This window comes from Megascapheus bottae, chromosome 9, assembly GCF_031878675.1.
Source record: "Megascapheus bottae isolate mThoBot1 chromosome 9, mThoBot2.hap1, whole genome shotgun sequence".
In the NCBI taxonomy this organism is placed as follows: Eukaryota; Metazoa; Chordata; class Mammalia; order Rodentia; family Geomyidae; genus Megascapheus; species Megascapheus bottae.
In genome coordinates, this window is record NC_143517.1 from 62,217,628 (window position 1) to 62,234,907 (window position 17,280).

The 17,280-nt window shown below is 48.1% G+C and overlaps 1 protein-coding gene across 5 annotated transcripts in view; it reads right to left on the reverse strand.

Moving 5' to 3' along the window:
• Window positions 1-14,324: 14,324 nt before the first annotated feature.
• Window positions 14,325-17,280, reverse strand: part of St3gal1 (ST3 beta-galactoside alpha-2,3-sialyltransferase 1) — a 51,852-nt gene continuing 48,896 nt past the window's right edge. For all 5 annotated transcript variants that reach the window (XM_090339442.1, XM_090339439.1, XM_090339440.1 and 2 more), the window contains exon 8: window positions 14,325-17,181. In XM_090339442.1, the coding sequence (XP_090195568.1) occupies window positions 17,008-17,181 (174 nt within the window). In that variant the 3' untranslated portion in view covers window positions 14,325-17,007. The remainder of the gene's footprint in view (window positions 17,182-17,280) is intronic.

Below are 17,280 nucleotides of genomic sequence, written 5' to 3' on the forward strand. Positions count from 1 at the left end.
GAAGACCCAGATTGATGTCTCCAGCCACCCACTGTTGTGTCCCCAGATGAGGCCAGACATCAGTAATTAGGGGAGGATCTCCTGCTGTGCCCAGTCCCACTTTCTGACACACAGGTTTTTGTAAGCATGATAGAACGGTTGTTTCTTGTCTCTGGGCTTTGGAGCATTTTGCTTTACAGTAATACAGATACTGACACTTTCCTGCCTTGCTCGTCCAGGCAATGCCCTCTTACCTGCCCTCCCCCAGGCACTTTCCTAAGCAGAGCTGTGTGGTCACTCCTTTTGTCATCTGACCTGCCTTCCAGTCTCATATTTTGCCCCATGAGACTCTTGGAGATATTTTCTTAAACAAAACCTCTGAAGTCCTCTGATGCCAGCAATTAAAATAGCATAGAGTTTTATTTCTGCCAACTCTTTAAGCCCTTGGCACATGGAGATGTTCAATTAATGTAAGTTTAATTCCTTTCTTTGAACTCCTGGGGAGGAGGAGGATGAATAGAAGGCTGAGGAGGAGGCATAAACAATGTCAGGATTTAGAAATCTTCCACCAGCCCAGACTGGACCCAGCATCTTGGTAAAGTAAGACATAGTAGTTGGCTCCTACCAGGAAGCACAGTAGAGGAAAATCAATACTGAGGACTAATTAAAACTAGTACCGAGAACTAGGTACCATGAATCTGGGAGAATTGGAAAGCCTTATGTGCAGAGTTGCCAAATACAATATAAGATTGCAAGTTAAATTTGCATTCCACAGAAGCAATGATGTATTTTCATGTAACTGTATGTCTCATGCAAATGTAGGCATAATTAGACTCAAAACCCTTTGCTGTTTATCTGGCATGCTAATGTGAGTGGTCTTCCTGTGTTTTCATTTCCTAATTCTGGGATCCATCTCATCCTTCCAGCCCGAGAACCAGAAATCTCCCTTCCCACCTGGTGGACACATCTAAGAAAGGGAACAGAGGCTGTGCTGTCATGTGAGCCCAACAGGTTGTGGCTGGCAGTGGCCAGGATGAGGAAGAGATGTGGCCACACTCCAAAAATAGCACCTGGGCTATCAAGATGGGTAGGATTTCCAGAAGTCCTTCCAACTTCCTGTCTTCTTATCTCCCTTGGCTTCTTCCTTCCCAGCCAAAAGCCATTGGTTAATACTTTTGTTGCTGTTGTTCATTAGTTGTTTTTTTTTTTTTTTTGCCCTAATGAAAAAAGCAGAGTGGGATGAAAATCTAGGCTGGAAAAAAACAAAACTATAACAAGGCTAGATTTTCATCCCACTCTGTGAGGTTGTTTTTTTATTTTTTTTTTGTCTTTAAGGGGAAAACAAAACAACAACAAATCTGTGACTACCCAAGAGCCATTGGTAAGAAAGCTTCCATCATGTAGCTTGCAGAAATCAGAACTTAGAGACACATGCAAGACAGTACAAGGTAATGTGTCGACACTATAAACTTTCTTTTTTTTTTTTTGCCAGTCATGGGCTTGAGCTCAGGGTCTGAGCACTGTCCTTGGACTTTCTCAAGGTTAGAGCTCTACCACTTGAGCCTCAGCACCACTTCCGGCTTTTTTCTATGTATGTGGTACCGAGGAATTGAACCCGGGTCTTTGTGCATGCTAGGCAAGCATTCTACCACTAGGCCAAACTCCTGGCCCACTATAAACTTTCTTATGTAAGAAAAAATACAATAGATGTCTACCACCACTTTTGAAGCATGCATGATGTTTCTGGCAATGCATTAAGCAATCTAGATTTCCTCATTAAAATTCTCTGCATTCTACAAGTAGGATATCAAGTACTAGACGGGCTTAATGGGTGAAAGTAAATATGTCTTCTATGTGAATCTGCCTTATAGTGTGGGAATGGGCTGAAACAGAAAATTCAAGGCCCTGAGAATGGTCTGGGATGCTTTCAGCCTGATTTGGGTTACCAGGAGGCCTGGCCATCCCCTCTCATGGAAAGGCCCTTCATAATGAACAGGTTTGAGTAGCAGGAAGTAGTTTCACAACCACAGTTTAACTTGACATGCCCATTCCCACAGTGCATTCTGTTATAGAGCTATCAGTCACGATCAGTACATAAACATGAGGCCTTCATCATGGTCTCCTCAAAGTTCACTTAATCACGTTTAAGTTCAGTATTGCACATGCATCACCAGGAGGGAATTTATTTTACTGAGCACTTGTCCTTGTTACTAGGATATGATAATCATTTGCCTGGGCCACAGGACATTTATCAGTACTTTTTGATGGTCATGAACGGAAGAGTTTGGAGGTGGTCTTATGGTATGCTCCAGGCAAGGGTGGAGAAGTGGGTCAGTCCTACAGTGGCTGTGGCAACCACGGACCTGCTTTATCTTCCTGCTTCAGCTCCTGTTGTATGTTCCTACAAGCAGGGCTTCAGGCGCAAAGCAAGAGGAGCGGAAGCTGCAGCATTCCCACATGTGTTACTGAGCATGGACCGGACTCCTGCCATTGCCCCACGGCAGGCAGAGGCTGCCAGTCTGGTTGGCAGAGAGACTGGCACTTGGCACATCTGGTCTAGCAGAGTGGGAGAAGGACCCTAGAGATGAGGAACAGTCCATGCAGAGGTGGAGAGGACAGGACATATAGTGGGGAACACTGAGAGGTGTGGGGTACAGTGAGAGCAGGATGAGAAGCAGGGATGTGGGCGTAGAGACTGGGGGTCAGCAGGAAGCAGAGGCAGACACAGGTGTAGAGACTGGAGGCAGCAGGAGGCAGAGAGGGACACACAGGGGATGGAGCTTGTCTTTAGTGGCAGGGCTATAGTTTGTTTACAGTGGATTCCAGGCTACTCACAGTAGCAAGGAAAGCAAAAGACTCCCCTAAACCAAACTGAGGTGCAAACTCTTCTCCCCATTCTGGATCTCAGCCTCTCTTCAGCCTTCGCCTTGCTGTTCCTCTGACCCCTTACCTCAGGTAGCACCCCAGATATGGAGAGTGCTGCATTCCAGAGCCCGGCCCAGTCTAACTCCTTCAGGGCAGATTCCACCCCTGTCCTCCACCCTCCACACCCTGCCCCAGGCCCAGGCTGGGCTGGTTCAGTTCTCGGCCTTCTGACTTGCTCAGCTCCTTCACCCATGTCGGTTTTGCATGTGAACCAAGAGACCTTGAAAGTCTAAGGAAGGACCACAGTGCTGTTCATGAGCTAGCGTTGCATCCATCCCTGCCCTGCCCTCCAAGGAGGAGCTGTGGCCTCGTCCCTCAGACTCTGCAACTCTTGCAGGACATAGATACAACAGAGGAGGCCCCGGCACAGGAGAAAAGTCAGAATGTGGAATACTGTACAGGGTTCCTGAGGCCAGTTTAATTGAACATGAAGGATTCACCTGGTTTAGATGGAGCCCCTGATCTAGGGCCCTCCTTCTCCTCAGCTGGACTCTTCCCTGGGGTAAGGACACTTCCCAGAGCTCCACTGTTGGTCTCTCTGAGCTTGGCTTACCTCACTTAATATGATTTGTTCTAGGTCCATCCATTTTCCTGCAATTGGCATAATACTATTCTTTCTAATGGAGGTGTAAAATTCCATTGTGCATAGGAGCCACTTTACTTGGAGCCAGTCATCTATTATAGGCCATCTGCACCATTTCTACAACCTGGCTGCTGTGAATAGTGCAGCAATGAACATGGATGTGCACGCGTCTTTATGGTCTCCTGGCTTGTGATGTTCTGGGTAGATACCCAGGAGTGGTATGGCTGGGTTGTAGGGAAGATCTATGCTTAGATTATTTTTTTGCCAGACCTGGGCTTGAACTCAGGGCCTGAGCACTGTTCTTAGACTTTCTTAAGGCTAGAGCTCTACCACTTGAGCCTCAGCACCACTTCTGGCTTTTTTTCTATGTATGTGGTAGGGAGGAATCGAATCTGAGTCTTCATGAATGCAAGGCAAGCACTCTACAACTAGGCCAGACTCCTGGCCCCTATGCTTACATTTTTTTTTTTTGCCAGTCCTGGGCTTGAGCTCAGGGCCTGAGCACTGTCCTTGGACTTTCTCAAGGCTAGAGCTCTACCACTTGAGCCTCAGCACCACTTCTGGCTTTTTTCTATGTATGTGGTACCGAGGAATTGAACCCGGGTCTTCATGCATGCTAGGCAAGCACTTTAACCACTAGGCCAAACTCCCGGCCCCAATGCTTACATTTTTTATTAAAGAATTTATTAGCATTGATTTTTACATCTTATTTCAAATGACATGTCTAACAAGTATTCAAGAAGGGAATCTCTATATACAATTACTGGCACTTAGATTTTAGAACATAATTAAAATTAGGCTGAAGGTTTGTATGTCATAGATACATATTAATCTATGTAATAAAACATTATGTCTATAGTCATAAATTTTTATGTCTATGTATTTATGTTTATATTTCCAATACCATGTCTATAGCATTGATCCCTCGCTCTTATACCGCTTGGATCTAATAGCCACATATTAAGGATATCATGCTTCTTTTGTTCCTTTGGTCTTGACTTGTCTCACTCAACATGATTCGCTCTAAATTCATCCACTCCCCTGTGAATGCCATTATTTTATCTTGTCTGTTGGCTATGTAGAGTTCCATTGGGCATCTGGATTGCTTCTGTTGCCTGGCTATTGTGAATAGTGCAGAGATGAACATAGCTGAGCAGGTGTCCTTATCATATCTTGGGTTATGGTGTTCAGGATAGATGTCCAAAAGTGGTATGGTGGGATCATAGGGAAGGTCAATTTTCAGTTCTTTAAGAAACCTCCACTGCTTTCCAGAGTTTCTGAACTAGCTTACAATCCCACCAGCAGTGCAGTAAGGTTCTGTTTTCTCCACAACCCTGCCAGCATCTGTCATTGAGTTCAAAATCTTGGCCATTCTTATTGGGGTAAGGTGGTATCTTAGGGTTGTTTTTATTTGCATTTCCTTTATGACCATGGATGATGAGCATTTTCTCATATGCTTTTCTGCCATTTTAACCTCTTCTTTTGATAAGTTTCTCTTTAATTTCCTTGCCCATTTAGTGATTGGTTTGTTGGGTTGGTGGGCGCGGGGAATTAGTTTCTTGAGTTCCCTGTAGATTCTGCATATTAAGCATTTATCTGATGTATTCTTGGTAAATATCTTTTCCCACTTGGTTGGCTGTCTTTCTTTTTTTAAAGATCTTCATCACTTTTTTATTAATCATTTTTTTCATATATTTTTATTGTAATTAATAGAAGGGTTACATTATATTCACCAGATAGAAGGTGCATTACTTCACAAATATTGATACCCTTTCTCATGTCTTGGTCCCTATTTTCCTCCCTCCATCTCCACCCCTCATCTTATTTCCCCCCCTTCCCTATCTGATTTCAAATAACCAATTAAGCACATATAAAATATATCAGATAACAAGATAAAATACTGTAACAATATAAGATAACCAAGGGACAGCAAAAGAGATGAGAGATAACATAGTACATTAAGGACAACAATCACTCATTATATGGCTTTTGTTTCTATATCCTGGTGGTCCTTTCATTTAGCTTCATACTATGTGGCCTTATGAATCTAGGTTTTGCTCTATTGCAAATCTCTGCTAGGAGAGCCCAAGGTTTTTACTGATTATGACAAATGAGGGAAAACATTGAGCCTATGTTCCTTTGTGTCTGCTTACTTCACTTAATATGATTTTTTCTAAGTCTTTCCATTTCCTTACAAATGGGACAATGTCATTCTTTCTGACAGCAGCATAGAATTCCATTGTGTATAAATACCACATCTTGTTGATCTATTCATCAACTGAGGAGCATCTGGGTTGGTTCCATGTCTTTGCTATGGTAAATAGTGCTGCAATGAATATCACTGTGCTAGTGGATTTAGTATGTTTATGTTTCTGGATGATTGGGTAAATGCCAAGTAGTGGAATTGCTGGGTCATAGGGGAGCTGTATGTTTAGTCTTTTGAGGAACTGCCATACTGCTTTCCATAGTGGTTGAATGAGTTTGCACTCCCACCAACAGTGCAGTAGTGATCCCTCGTGGCCACATTCCCTCCAGCATCTGTTGTTATTAGATTTCTTGATCCTGGTCATTCCAACTGGAGTGAGGTAGAATCTTAGAGTTGTTTTGATTTGCATTTCTTTTATGGCCAGAGATGTTGAGCATTTCTTCATGTGACCATGGGCCATTCTTCTTTCTTCTTCAGAGAAGATTCTCTTTAAGTCTTTGGCCCATCTTTTAATGGGATGGTTGTTTCTTTGGAGATTAGTTTTGCAGTGATTCAATTTTTTTGAGCTGTTGATATATTTTAGATAGGAAGCCTTTGTCTGTTGTATGGTTTAGTGAAGGTCTTCTCCCACTCTGTGGGCTTTCTAGTTAGTTTGCTAGCTATGTCCTTTGCCATACAGAAGCTCTGCAGTTTAATGCAGTCCCACTTATCCAGAGTTTCTCTGATTTGTTGTGTTTCTTGGTCCTTATTGAGAAAGTTTCGGCCTGTGCCAAGGAGGCCTAGTGTATTTTCTATTCCTTCTTGTAAAGTTTTCAGTGTGTCAGCTTTTACCTCAAGGTCTTTGATCCATTTGGAGTTAATCCTGATGCAGGGTGACAAAAAAGAATCCAACTTTAGTTTTCTGCAGGTGGTTGGCTGTCTTTCTACTTTAGTAGCTATGCTTTTATCTGTGCAGAAAATATTTTTAGGTAGTCCCATTTATTGAGTCTCTCTCCAATCTGTTGTGATCTGGGATTCTGTTCAGGAATCTTTTGCCTGTGCCTATGAGTTCCAGTGTTTCTCCAACTCTATCGTTTAGCAGTTTCAAGGTTTCTGGTCTGACATTGAGGTCTTTGATTCATTTTGAGTTAATGCTTGTGCATGGCGAAAGGCTAGGGTCAAGTTTTAGTTTTCTGCATGTGGCTGCCCAGTTTTGCCAGCATCAGTATTTGAATAGGCTGTGTTTGTTCCACTGTATATCTTTGGCTCCTTTGTCAAATACAAGTTGACCATAGGTATGTGGTTTTATTTCTGGATCTTCTATTCTGTTCCATTGATCTTCTGGTCTATTTTTGGGCCAGTACCATGCTGTTTTTGTTATTATGACTCTATAGTAGAGTTTTAAGTCTGGTATTACAATACCACCTGCATTGCTCTTTTTGGCTAGAATTGTTTTGGCTAATCTAGGTCTTTTATTGTTCCCTATGAACCTTTGGATTATATCTTCTATTTCAGTAAAGAAACTATGCTTAGATTTTTGAGGAACGTCCAAACTGCTTTCTGGTTGTATTAGTTCACATTCCCACCAACAGTGCAGTGGGGTTACTTTCCCCCCACATCCCTGCTAAGTTTGTTGTTCACATTCACAATGTTGGCCGGTCTGACTGGGGAGAGATGGAGTCTGAGTTGTTCGGAAGTCAGGCAGCTGGGTAAATGCTGTTGAAGGGGATGTGAGGACTAGCCGGTATGCATTCCCTGGGTTTCCTGGCTACCACGAGGTGAGCAGCTACTTCAGCCTCGAGCTCCTAGCACAGCACCTTGGCTTCTTCAAAAGCCACAAAGCCATGGGACAAGAGACAATGCACTGAAAGCACTGAAACTGTGAGCCCCAGTAGACCTCTCTTCCTGGTAATGTGCTCTCCACAGGCAGCTGATGCAGCAATGGAGAAGGCCATGGTAACTTTCCAGAAGACTAGAAAGCTACTCCATCTGGGGGAACCACAGCAACGGGGCCCAGGGCTGGTGAAAGGTGCTGGGCTGGGACATGGTTTTTCAGGTGCCCCAGGAAGCATCTTGGCAGAAAGACAACCCACCCCTCATGCCTTCCCTTAGGCCCCGCCGTTGCCTACCTCATCAGGCCCTCAAAGTGTCTGCTGTGGACTCAGTCGTGACCCACAGCAGCTGTGTACTCTGCACTTCCCACCTCGGTTCAGAAAGTTCAGCCGGTGAAGGGAAGCCAGTTCATGTAACAGGAAGCCTGATTTCCAGGACATGCTCTATTTCTGGAAGGATTCTATGCGGTTGGATTTCCTTAGAAACATATGAAACCTCTGTGGGCCAAGGGCACAAAGGAAGCGCTCAGGTTTTCCCTCCCATTGTTCCTGGTCCTGATCCTCCCTCTCCTGCAATCCTAAAGATTTGTGGCCCAGAATGTGTAACCGAATCCACGCTTACTGAACACAGCCCATAGCAGCTCACTGCCTGGGCCTCTGGCCCTCGGCCCAGCAATGCAGAAGGCTTCTTCTGGATTCTCCTGCAGAGTAGGGCAGGAAGAAATCCTTGTCTCACCTTTCCACTGCTGCAGACCCTTGAGACTTTAGAAAACAGGGCTTTTAATGACCTGGGCCTTGCTTTTCTGCATCGAAGAGGAAGGTGGATCCCATTCAATCCACCTCACAGGCCTCACTTTATCAAACGAGAACATTCTTAAAAGTTAGCTCATTTTGCTGGGTGCCAGTGGTTCATGCGTTTAATCCGGGTTACTCAGAGGATCATGGTTTGAAGCTTGTCTGGATGGACAAGTCTGTAAGACATCCAATTATGCAGTGAAAAGCTAGTCTGGAGGCAGGGCTCAAGTGGTGGAGCAATGGCCTAGAAATCAGGGGGCTCTGAGTTCAAACACCAGTGCTGCCCAAAAAAGGTGACTGTTAAAACTGATATGAAATTCTGGTAACAGCTAACCATGTGAACACACACACCAGTTCTTGGCAAAAATATATTTATGGTGTGTGATCACCACACCTACCTAGTTTCAAAATATTGTCATCAACTCCAACTATAACCTCTTTTAAGCTACTTTTCACACACACCCCACCATGTGGCCCCTCTCAACCCAAGCCTCAGGAAACCCGTAATCTGCTTTTAGTCTTGGAGGGATTTACCAGTGGACATTTCATAGAAATGAATCCTGACAGCATGCAGTGCTTTGTGTTTTAGCTTACTTCACCCTGGGTCCCGTTTTGTGCGATTCATCCACGTGAAGCCATTTCAAGGGGTGCAGTTGCCTCTGTGGCCGAGCGCTATTCCCCCGGAGTAGGGGTCATGCCCCATCCTGGCTGTCACGGATTATGCTCAGCAGAACCGAGCATGGATCTGTGTTCCTGACTGCTGGGTCATTTTGGCGTCTCCACGTTTAACATCTTGAGGATCTGCCAAATCATTTTCTACAGCAGCTGGGCCATTTTTTCATTTCCAACAGCAATGCACAGGGTTCCAAGTTCCCTGTGTCCCCGCCAACACTTGCTATTTTTCCTCCATCACTGGATTACCATCTTCCCAGTCAGTGTCACCTCCAGGTGGTTCTCTGATGAATAAGGATGTCGGGGCTCTCTCATTGTTGTCCAGTTGTTTGTCTTTTCTGGAGGAATGTCTATTTTTAGATGTGAGTAGTGCTGGAGATTTGAACTCAGGATCCAAGCTATAGCTAGGGTGGCACAATCCCACCCCTGGATTCCTATGACCATTGAGATCACAAGCAGGTGCTCCCACCCCTGGATTCCTGTGAGCACTGAGATCACAGGCGGGTGCTCCTATCCCTGGCTTTCTGTGACCACTGAGCTCACAGGTGGGTGCCCCCACCCCTGGCCTCCCTCTGTGGAGACAGAGCCAATCTCCTGGACATTTCTACCCACACTGTGAATCTCAGGCTCTCTTGTCAGAGACCATTTTCTATAGGGTTACATTGCTTGCATATAAAGGGATATATTTTTGATGCTTGCTGGAGATAACTCCAATGAAAGGCCAACAGTGTCCTCTATCACCCCGAGGGGCTGGGGTGTAGCTCCCTGCTCCCAAGCCCTGCTCTCACTGTCTTGTGTGCCATCTATGTCCAAGTGTGCCCTGCTGCATGTCTACCGCATTTTCCTTGTCCATTCATCTGTAGATGGACACTTAGGCTGGCCCCATTTCTTGACCATTATGTATAATGTGGAAAAGGACACGGGGGTTCATAGATTTCTTATTCACACACTGATTTCATTTTCTTGGCTAATACCAAGAAATAGAATAGCCAGGTCACATGGCAGTTCTACTTTTCGAGCTCTGAAGAATCCACATGCTGTTTCCCATCTTGGCTGCACCAATTTACATTCCTACCCAGGACCAAGTGTTAGTCCTTATCTTGATGCAAAAACCTGGGATGTTTAACGGACCCCGGGGCAATGGGAGCAGTGGGTGATGAGGGCCTTCGTGTGCTCCACTGTGTCTTGCCGGTGGAGGGCATCTTCTCCTGACTTCCTCCTGGCTTTGCACTCAGCCATCTATTGGGGTTGTCTGTGGCTAAATAACCCACCAGGCCAAGACTCTGGAACAAAGCCACTGTTCTAATGTACCCAGCTCACAGCCTGCAACTGAGCAGGGCCTCACAGAGAGACAGCCCTGTTCCACGTGATGTAAGCCGGGACAGCTCAGCTTGTCTGGAGAGTACTCTTGCAGCATGATCCACTCACAAGACTGACACGTGGCATCAGCCTGGGATCCTGTCCGAATGGGCATCTCCATGGACTCCTTGAGCTTCCTTATGCTACGGTGGCTCCTGAGTATGTCTTCCTGGAAAGGGAAACTGGAAGCTTCCAGACTCTTAAGGCCTGGTACAATTACTTCTGCCATTTTGCATTGGCCAAGGTGTTACAGTGGTTGGCCAGGTTGAGGGGTAGAAGCCCTTAACCAGAGCAATGCTGGAAGGCTGCCTTTAATCCTCCACATCCTGTTTCAGAGGACACAAAATATGGAAAAAAAATCTAAGCCAAAATGTAAATGTGCCTTGGTAGTGGATCTTGCCCCTTTCCACATGCATACTGGGTCAAGAAATGTCAGCGACAACAGGGAAGTCTTAGAGATAGTAGAGAAGTCCTGGATCACAGGGGCCTGAAGCCACGTGGAATCACTGGAAGCCTGAAGCAGAACCCGCCTAGTTTGTTGTAGATGTGTGAATTGATATGCAGGGAGGCTCCTGGAGGAACGGGTGGAGGGGAAGGGCCAGGGGAGAAAGGCTGGTGGGTGGAGAGCTGAGGGTTGTAAGCTGTTTGTAACTTAGGCTTATTTGTTGTGGCACCATGAGCCTGTTTCATCTTGATACAGAGTCAAGTCCAGTCTTTATTCTTGGCTGACTGACATACAGAGGACTCAGGACACAGTGCTGTGACTCTGCTCAGTATCTACCATATCATGAAATACCATTTTACAGGTTCAGACAGTAAGGTGCAGAGAGGCCAAGACTCCCCCTTGGCTCTCATAGCAAAGAAATAACAGAGTGTTACCAGACAGGCCATGGAGCCAGTCAGCCCAGCCACCTGGGCTTGGTATTGGGAGCTTCTTCACTTGAGCCCAGACCTTTTCTCTGTATCTGTTTCCTGAACTGAATCGCGGTGATATCATCCTTATCTGGAAGGCGCTGGGCTTCTTAGAACTGCAGGAGAGGCAAAGTCCTCTGAAGTCCTGATCTAGTACTCTGGGCTCTCTGCTCCTGAGACTCCCAGACGCCAGCCTTGCGGGAGCCCCTGCCGCAGGTGGCTCATGGTGCCCTCTAGTGGTCACTATCACCAGGAGCTCTGCCCAGCTGCCTAGGCCTAGAAGACTTCAGCCCAGAACCCAGTCTGTTCTACCACCCAGAATTAGCCCACTGGCCTCACATGTAGGGAATTTAACTTGAGGCTTTGCTGGGAGTCCCCATATCTACATGCCCTGGGGAACAGAGTTCTTATACCCATCATGGAGAACTCAGGCTCCCAGCCCTTACCCCTAAAGTCTTGCTCCCCCCCACCACCTCACTTCGCAGCAGCTCCCATGCTGACCCAGCATTTCCATCTGCTGTCTGACCAGGTCCCAGCTCTGCCACCAGAGTCACCTGGCAGCAGGGATCCTCAGGGCTCCTGTTCCCTCCCTCTTGGGCATCAGGGTAGGGCTTGTACAGAAGCTGATTATGGTGTCGGTGAAATCTACTTATACCCTGGGGGGTGAATTAGAACGGGTATATGCAATGGGTGACTGAGCATTCTAGAGGAATGTCTTCAGACCATTGCACTTTCCTGGTTCAACTCTTTGCCAGGGACTCTGGCTAAGGTCAGGTACCAAGCACAGGACCAGGGTAACTGGGTGGACACTTGAGCTGGTTGGGATATGGTGATGAGGAAATCACTGTGGTGTGTTGCCACCTGGCGGCTGCCTTGCACATTGTAGCTGTGAAATGTGCCGATCTGGAGCACATCTGGGGAAAGCTGAGTCTTATCTGGGGGCACACAGGGCGTGCTAGGAGTGAGATGTTAACAACAGAGCAAGCTGGGTCTAGGAGTGGAGTGGGCTTCATGGAGAAGAGCTGGAGGAAAGGGTCTTCTAAACATTAGGAAATGATTTGACGTGCTGGCAGATTCCTGGGTACCAGGGTGGCTGCAAATCTCATGGCCTAGGCAAACTCCTGGTATGCTCAGGACACAAGTTCATGTGGGAGTTATCGCATCCAAACTATACCCGTATGGAGGCGGGGCTCAGGCAAGCCCACCGCCTGCTCCACCCAGCTTCTCAGACCCCTGCGCAGCCTGGAGTCTGTGCACTTTGCTCCTGGATTTGCACTCCCCCCCCCCCCAGTCCTGGGTTTGAGCTCAGGGCCTGAGCACTGTCCTTGGACTTTTCTCAAAGCCAGAATTCTACTATTTGAGCTTCAGCACCACTTCTGCCATTTTTTTTAAAATGTATGTGGTACCGAGGAATTAAACCCAAGTCTTTGTGCACACTAGGCAAGCACTCTACCACTGGGCCAAACTCCCGGCCCGATTTGCACATTTTTGCTGCAGAGACAGATCTCTTAGGTGGGCTCCAGGAGCACCCTGATACCCTGCAGACTGTGCACAGTAACTAGAGGGCAGCTACATGGACAGGAAGCCTGCACCCCAACTCTGCTTGCCACCATTCCCTACCTTGAGAATTCAAGTTCCTGCCCAAGGAGGCAGTATGCAAACTATAAAGCAGTGCACATGCTGTGAGTGCTGGACTTCTGTTTTGTGCTGGCTTTTGTGCCCGTATTGGTGTTAGACCTCAGGGAATGGGTGCTGTCCCTTAGCTTCTTTGCTAAAGATTGGTACACTACCATTTGTGCCTCGGCTCCCTTCTGGCTTTTAAGTAGTTAAGTGGAGATATGATCTCTTGGACTTTCCTTCCCAGGCAATACTTGCCTCCTCCCAGAATTCTGTGAGTACTGGGTGACTGAGGACCCAGAGACTCTGGGGAGATGGATGATTCAAGACTGAAATGATCAGATGAACTAAAACATCCAGGGTAGAGCCAACCACCCCACGACCCTGTCTGGAAAAACATCAAACATACCTGAACAATAAAATAGCTCTGTTTTAATTCACTTTGATTTGGATCACTGTAAATATTCAACAATAAATAAGACAGCAAGGGCTAAGGGTGGCAAACTAGCTAATGTCATTCAAAATACACCCAGATCAATTGTCACACAGCTGCAAAATAAACAAGGGGAGAGAAAGCAAATTTTAAATCACCACCAACTAACGGAAAGAGATGGCCAAGAAAGAAAAAAAAAAGTGCTCAAGTAACTTTGGCTTTGAAGGGGATTGTGATGCTGAAGGAAGGAACGTGTGATTGGGGGAGGGGGGCCCGACACACTCAGGTTTAAAGCTTAGCTTTGCTCTAGGCCCTTGCAGAGGGCAGCCAATAGTGGGGAGATGAGTCCTGACTCTTCACCTGGAAGAAAAAGGAAGTTTGGAAGCGGACTGGCTGCTTAATCACAGTTAAGCAGCCCCACGCATGGTAAGGGGTTACCTAGGCTCCAAAGCAGGGGCCCAGGATGGATGCAGTGCCATCTAGAGCTCTCCAGGACAGGAACCACCCATGGCTATTCAGGGCTAGGAAGGTGTTTCCAACCTAGCCAGGTGAGGGAAGGCAAGCACTTGTTCCTATGTTCCTTGTTTCAGGGGCTCCTAGAACAAATGTCACCGTTCTGAAAGTTCTCCTGTTTCCACCCCTCCCCCAGACCAGAGGGCCTACTCACAGGGAGGGGTACCTCTGACGACAGCAGATACCCAGTCCCACCAAGATCCAACCACCAGGACCCCCAAACACTCCCAGACCTCCGTTTGGGGATTGGATTTTTGGGCGTAGCTTTCCCCATCAACCAGCCCCTGTGGTTTGCTGATGCTCCCAGATTCTCCTAGCCTGCCTCTCAGGGCCTTGCTGTCCCTTCCCCTGGGCTGCTGAAACCTGCGGGGCAGCACCTCTGTCTGCCTCAATGGCAGGGCAGACCTACAGAAACTGACTCACCTGCTTCACAGGGAGCAGAGGCTGGGAGGCTTCTGATTGGCCCCAGCATGCTGGGCGGTGCTGCCTTGGGTGACTGCTGACAGGGGCCCCTGTTCTCTGCTATCCATGCCATTTAGGGCATCACCCCTTCCTCCATCAGCCATTCACAGCTCAATGACTTAAGCTTATTGGTGCATTTAGTTCTGGCCACCCAGACCGGCTTTGGTTCAGTTAAGCACCCAGCTTCGAGACACAGGCGGTGCTTGGAGATGTTAGCCAAGGTGATGGAGGGTGGATGCACTGAGATGGGTTTGCCCAGGGTCCTCGGAGAGCCTGAGGATGGAGCCAACAGCCCCTGGGTGATTTAAACAGTCAGCCTTTCCTTGCATTGATCCAGCTCTTTGAATCTTGCTGTCACCACTGAGTCACAGAATGAGTCCTAGTGCCAGTCTGGGCCCTCCTTCTCACGCATAAGGCAGACCAGTGGGCTCATGGGTTGGAGGTATCGTCACACATGTAGAGGAAGGGGGGGGGTGGCGATGTACACCAGACAAACAATACAGGCAGCAAGAGCTCAGACAAAGCTGCCACCCCACTTCTGTGGCCCATTAACCCAAGGCAGCTCAAGGCAACCCAAGGCAGGCACAACTCACCAGGAACCAGTCCCTGCTGCTGGGGGAGGGGGAGCCCCCCCCCCACCTCCCGTAGACTCAGAGACTCAGCCCTGGTAGAGGCCAGGCTAGTAGAGCCCTCTTGCTGGGGTCTGGCCTTGGAACCCCTGGGGTGTGGTCTAGATCAAAGACCTCACTGTGACTCATCAATCTTAGTCTTAAATTTGAGAAGACTGCAAAGCTGAAGCAGGTTTATATTTAAGAAAACAAAAACCACTGGGCTCTGAATCTTGGAGATTCTAATAAAATGCTCTGACCCAGACCCAGGAAGAGCACACGACCTTGGTGTGCATTATTCTGGAGACTCTTGCCTATGGCCTGAAGCCATGGGCCCCTGACCAAGGCCTCCTCCAAGCCTGAAATTCTTCCCTTGGGGTCTGCAGGAGGGGATGTGGCAAGAGCAGGCTCAGCAGATGGGTGGTTCCACTGTCACTGGAGGTGGTGACACTGCCCTGGGCCTGTTCCTACTTCCCCCAACCCCGAGGGCAGCTGAAGCTGGGAGGTTCCCCAGCTGGCCTGTGAGGAGGCAGAAGAAAAGGAAAGGGCATGGCTCATCTCTATAGTATAAGCTACTCAGAAGGCTAAGATCTGAGGATTGTGGTTCAAAGCCAGCACAGGCAGAAAAGTCTGTGATACTCTTATTTTCCATTACCCAGAAAATGAAGAAGGGAGGAAAAAAGCCAGAAGTAGAGCTGTGGCTCAAGTAGTAAAGCACTAGCCTTGAACAGAAAGGTTAAGGGTCGGTGCCTAGGCCCAGAGTTCAAGCCCCAGTACTGGCAGGAAGTGAGAAATGGGCAGAGGTTGGGAAGAAACAAAGAAAGACCAAGAAAGCACAAGCTTGTGCAAAGATTGTTTTCCAAACCCTGGGACCTGAACTCCAGCACATCCGAAGCCCAGAGGTGCCAGGCCGTTGTGAGGATCGGGGGAGAGGGGCCTCCTCTATGCTCCCCATTCCAAGATTTGAAGCTTAACAAAGGAGCAGCAGAGCCAGCGCATGCACTCAATTTCAGCAAAATTTGTCTAAAACATCAATAAATAACCAGGAAGGCAACAGAGGAGAGAGAGGAGAGTGGACAGGAAGAAGGGAGATGAGGTATGTAGAGAGCCAGTCAGTCAGTTTCTCAGATGTCCCCACTCCAATCCCCAGGATACCACACTGGTGGCCCCACTTGGCCCAGAGCCGGGGCCCTTGGGGGAAATGTTGGCTGCTGGTATCCCCATGTGGCTTTGGAGGGTCACAGACACCAAACTGGACTGTGTGTCCACCCACAGACACAGAGGCCATGCCCTAAGTGACACTGCCATGCCAGTTTTGTTCCAACTCCAGAGCTGGCTCAGAAAACTGGAAAAAGGATGCCTGCTATGCAGCAAAAGTCGGGGTACTGGTGGAGACCCCCCTTTCTGGAGTTGGAGCGCTGGCCTCTCTTCAGCCAATGTACACATGTCTTCCCCAAGTTCAAAGGCACATGAAATGGGCAGCCATGCTCTGGGAGTTGATGGAGCCAAGGGACGCACGTGGGAAGGGGCGCTGCTCCTGTTAGAAACACGTGACCACGCTCCTCCTGGCCATTATCAGAGAGCTTTGGAAACAGAAGGGGACGGTGGGGATGTCACATCATGCGAGAGGCCAGGCTTCATGTGAGGGACACCACCATCGCCCATGCCAGCATGGCCCAATGTGGCTCTGTCCTGGAGGTAATGGTCATTTGCAAACATCCCAGCAGGAGTTGGAGTCTGAGAGTATGCAATGGGGGTCTCTGTCGTAGTTGGCCTCTGCCCACCTTTCCTCCTGGGAGATTGCCTGTCCTCTGGGATAGGGGAGTCTTCCATATTTTGTGCCCTGCAATCCAAAAGCCAAAATAATTTCCCTCTTTGGAGACCACATCCTCTCCAGCATCTTCCCAGCATCCCCCGGCTTGGGGACAGCCACCGGAGATGGGCCTGAGCTTTCTTTGTGGCCCAGGCACACCACTGGGTGACTTTTTGACATCAAAGGTGGAGATGCGATAGGGCATGCCAGGGCACACCCAAAGCTGGCCTGGAAGCTTCCAGAACGGATTGGCTCCAGCAAGGTGCTGTAAACAGAGAGGTGTGAGGTGGTGGGGGGCAAACCCCGGCCCTCCCAGGCGTCATCTCCCTTTGAAGATGCGGATTTTGTTGATGGCTGCCAACGTGGCCGTGACGTTAGACTCGAAGTCTGCGTCGTGCACCCCTGTCTTGCGGAAAGCCCCCGCTGATGGGTTATTCTCCCAGTAGTGGTGCCAGTTTCCTTTGCTGTCTGCCCCAAAGCCATACAAGTCCACCTGCAGGAAGGTCAGAGGTCAGAGCCAGGATAGCAAGGGAGCTTGGACGAGCTTGGGTGGGCTTGGACGAATCTTCTTCCCTCCCTCCCCCCTTCCTCA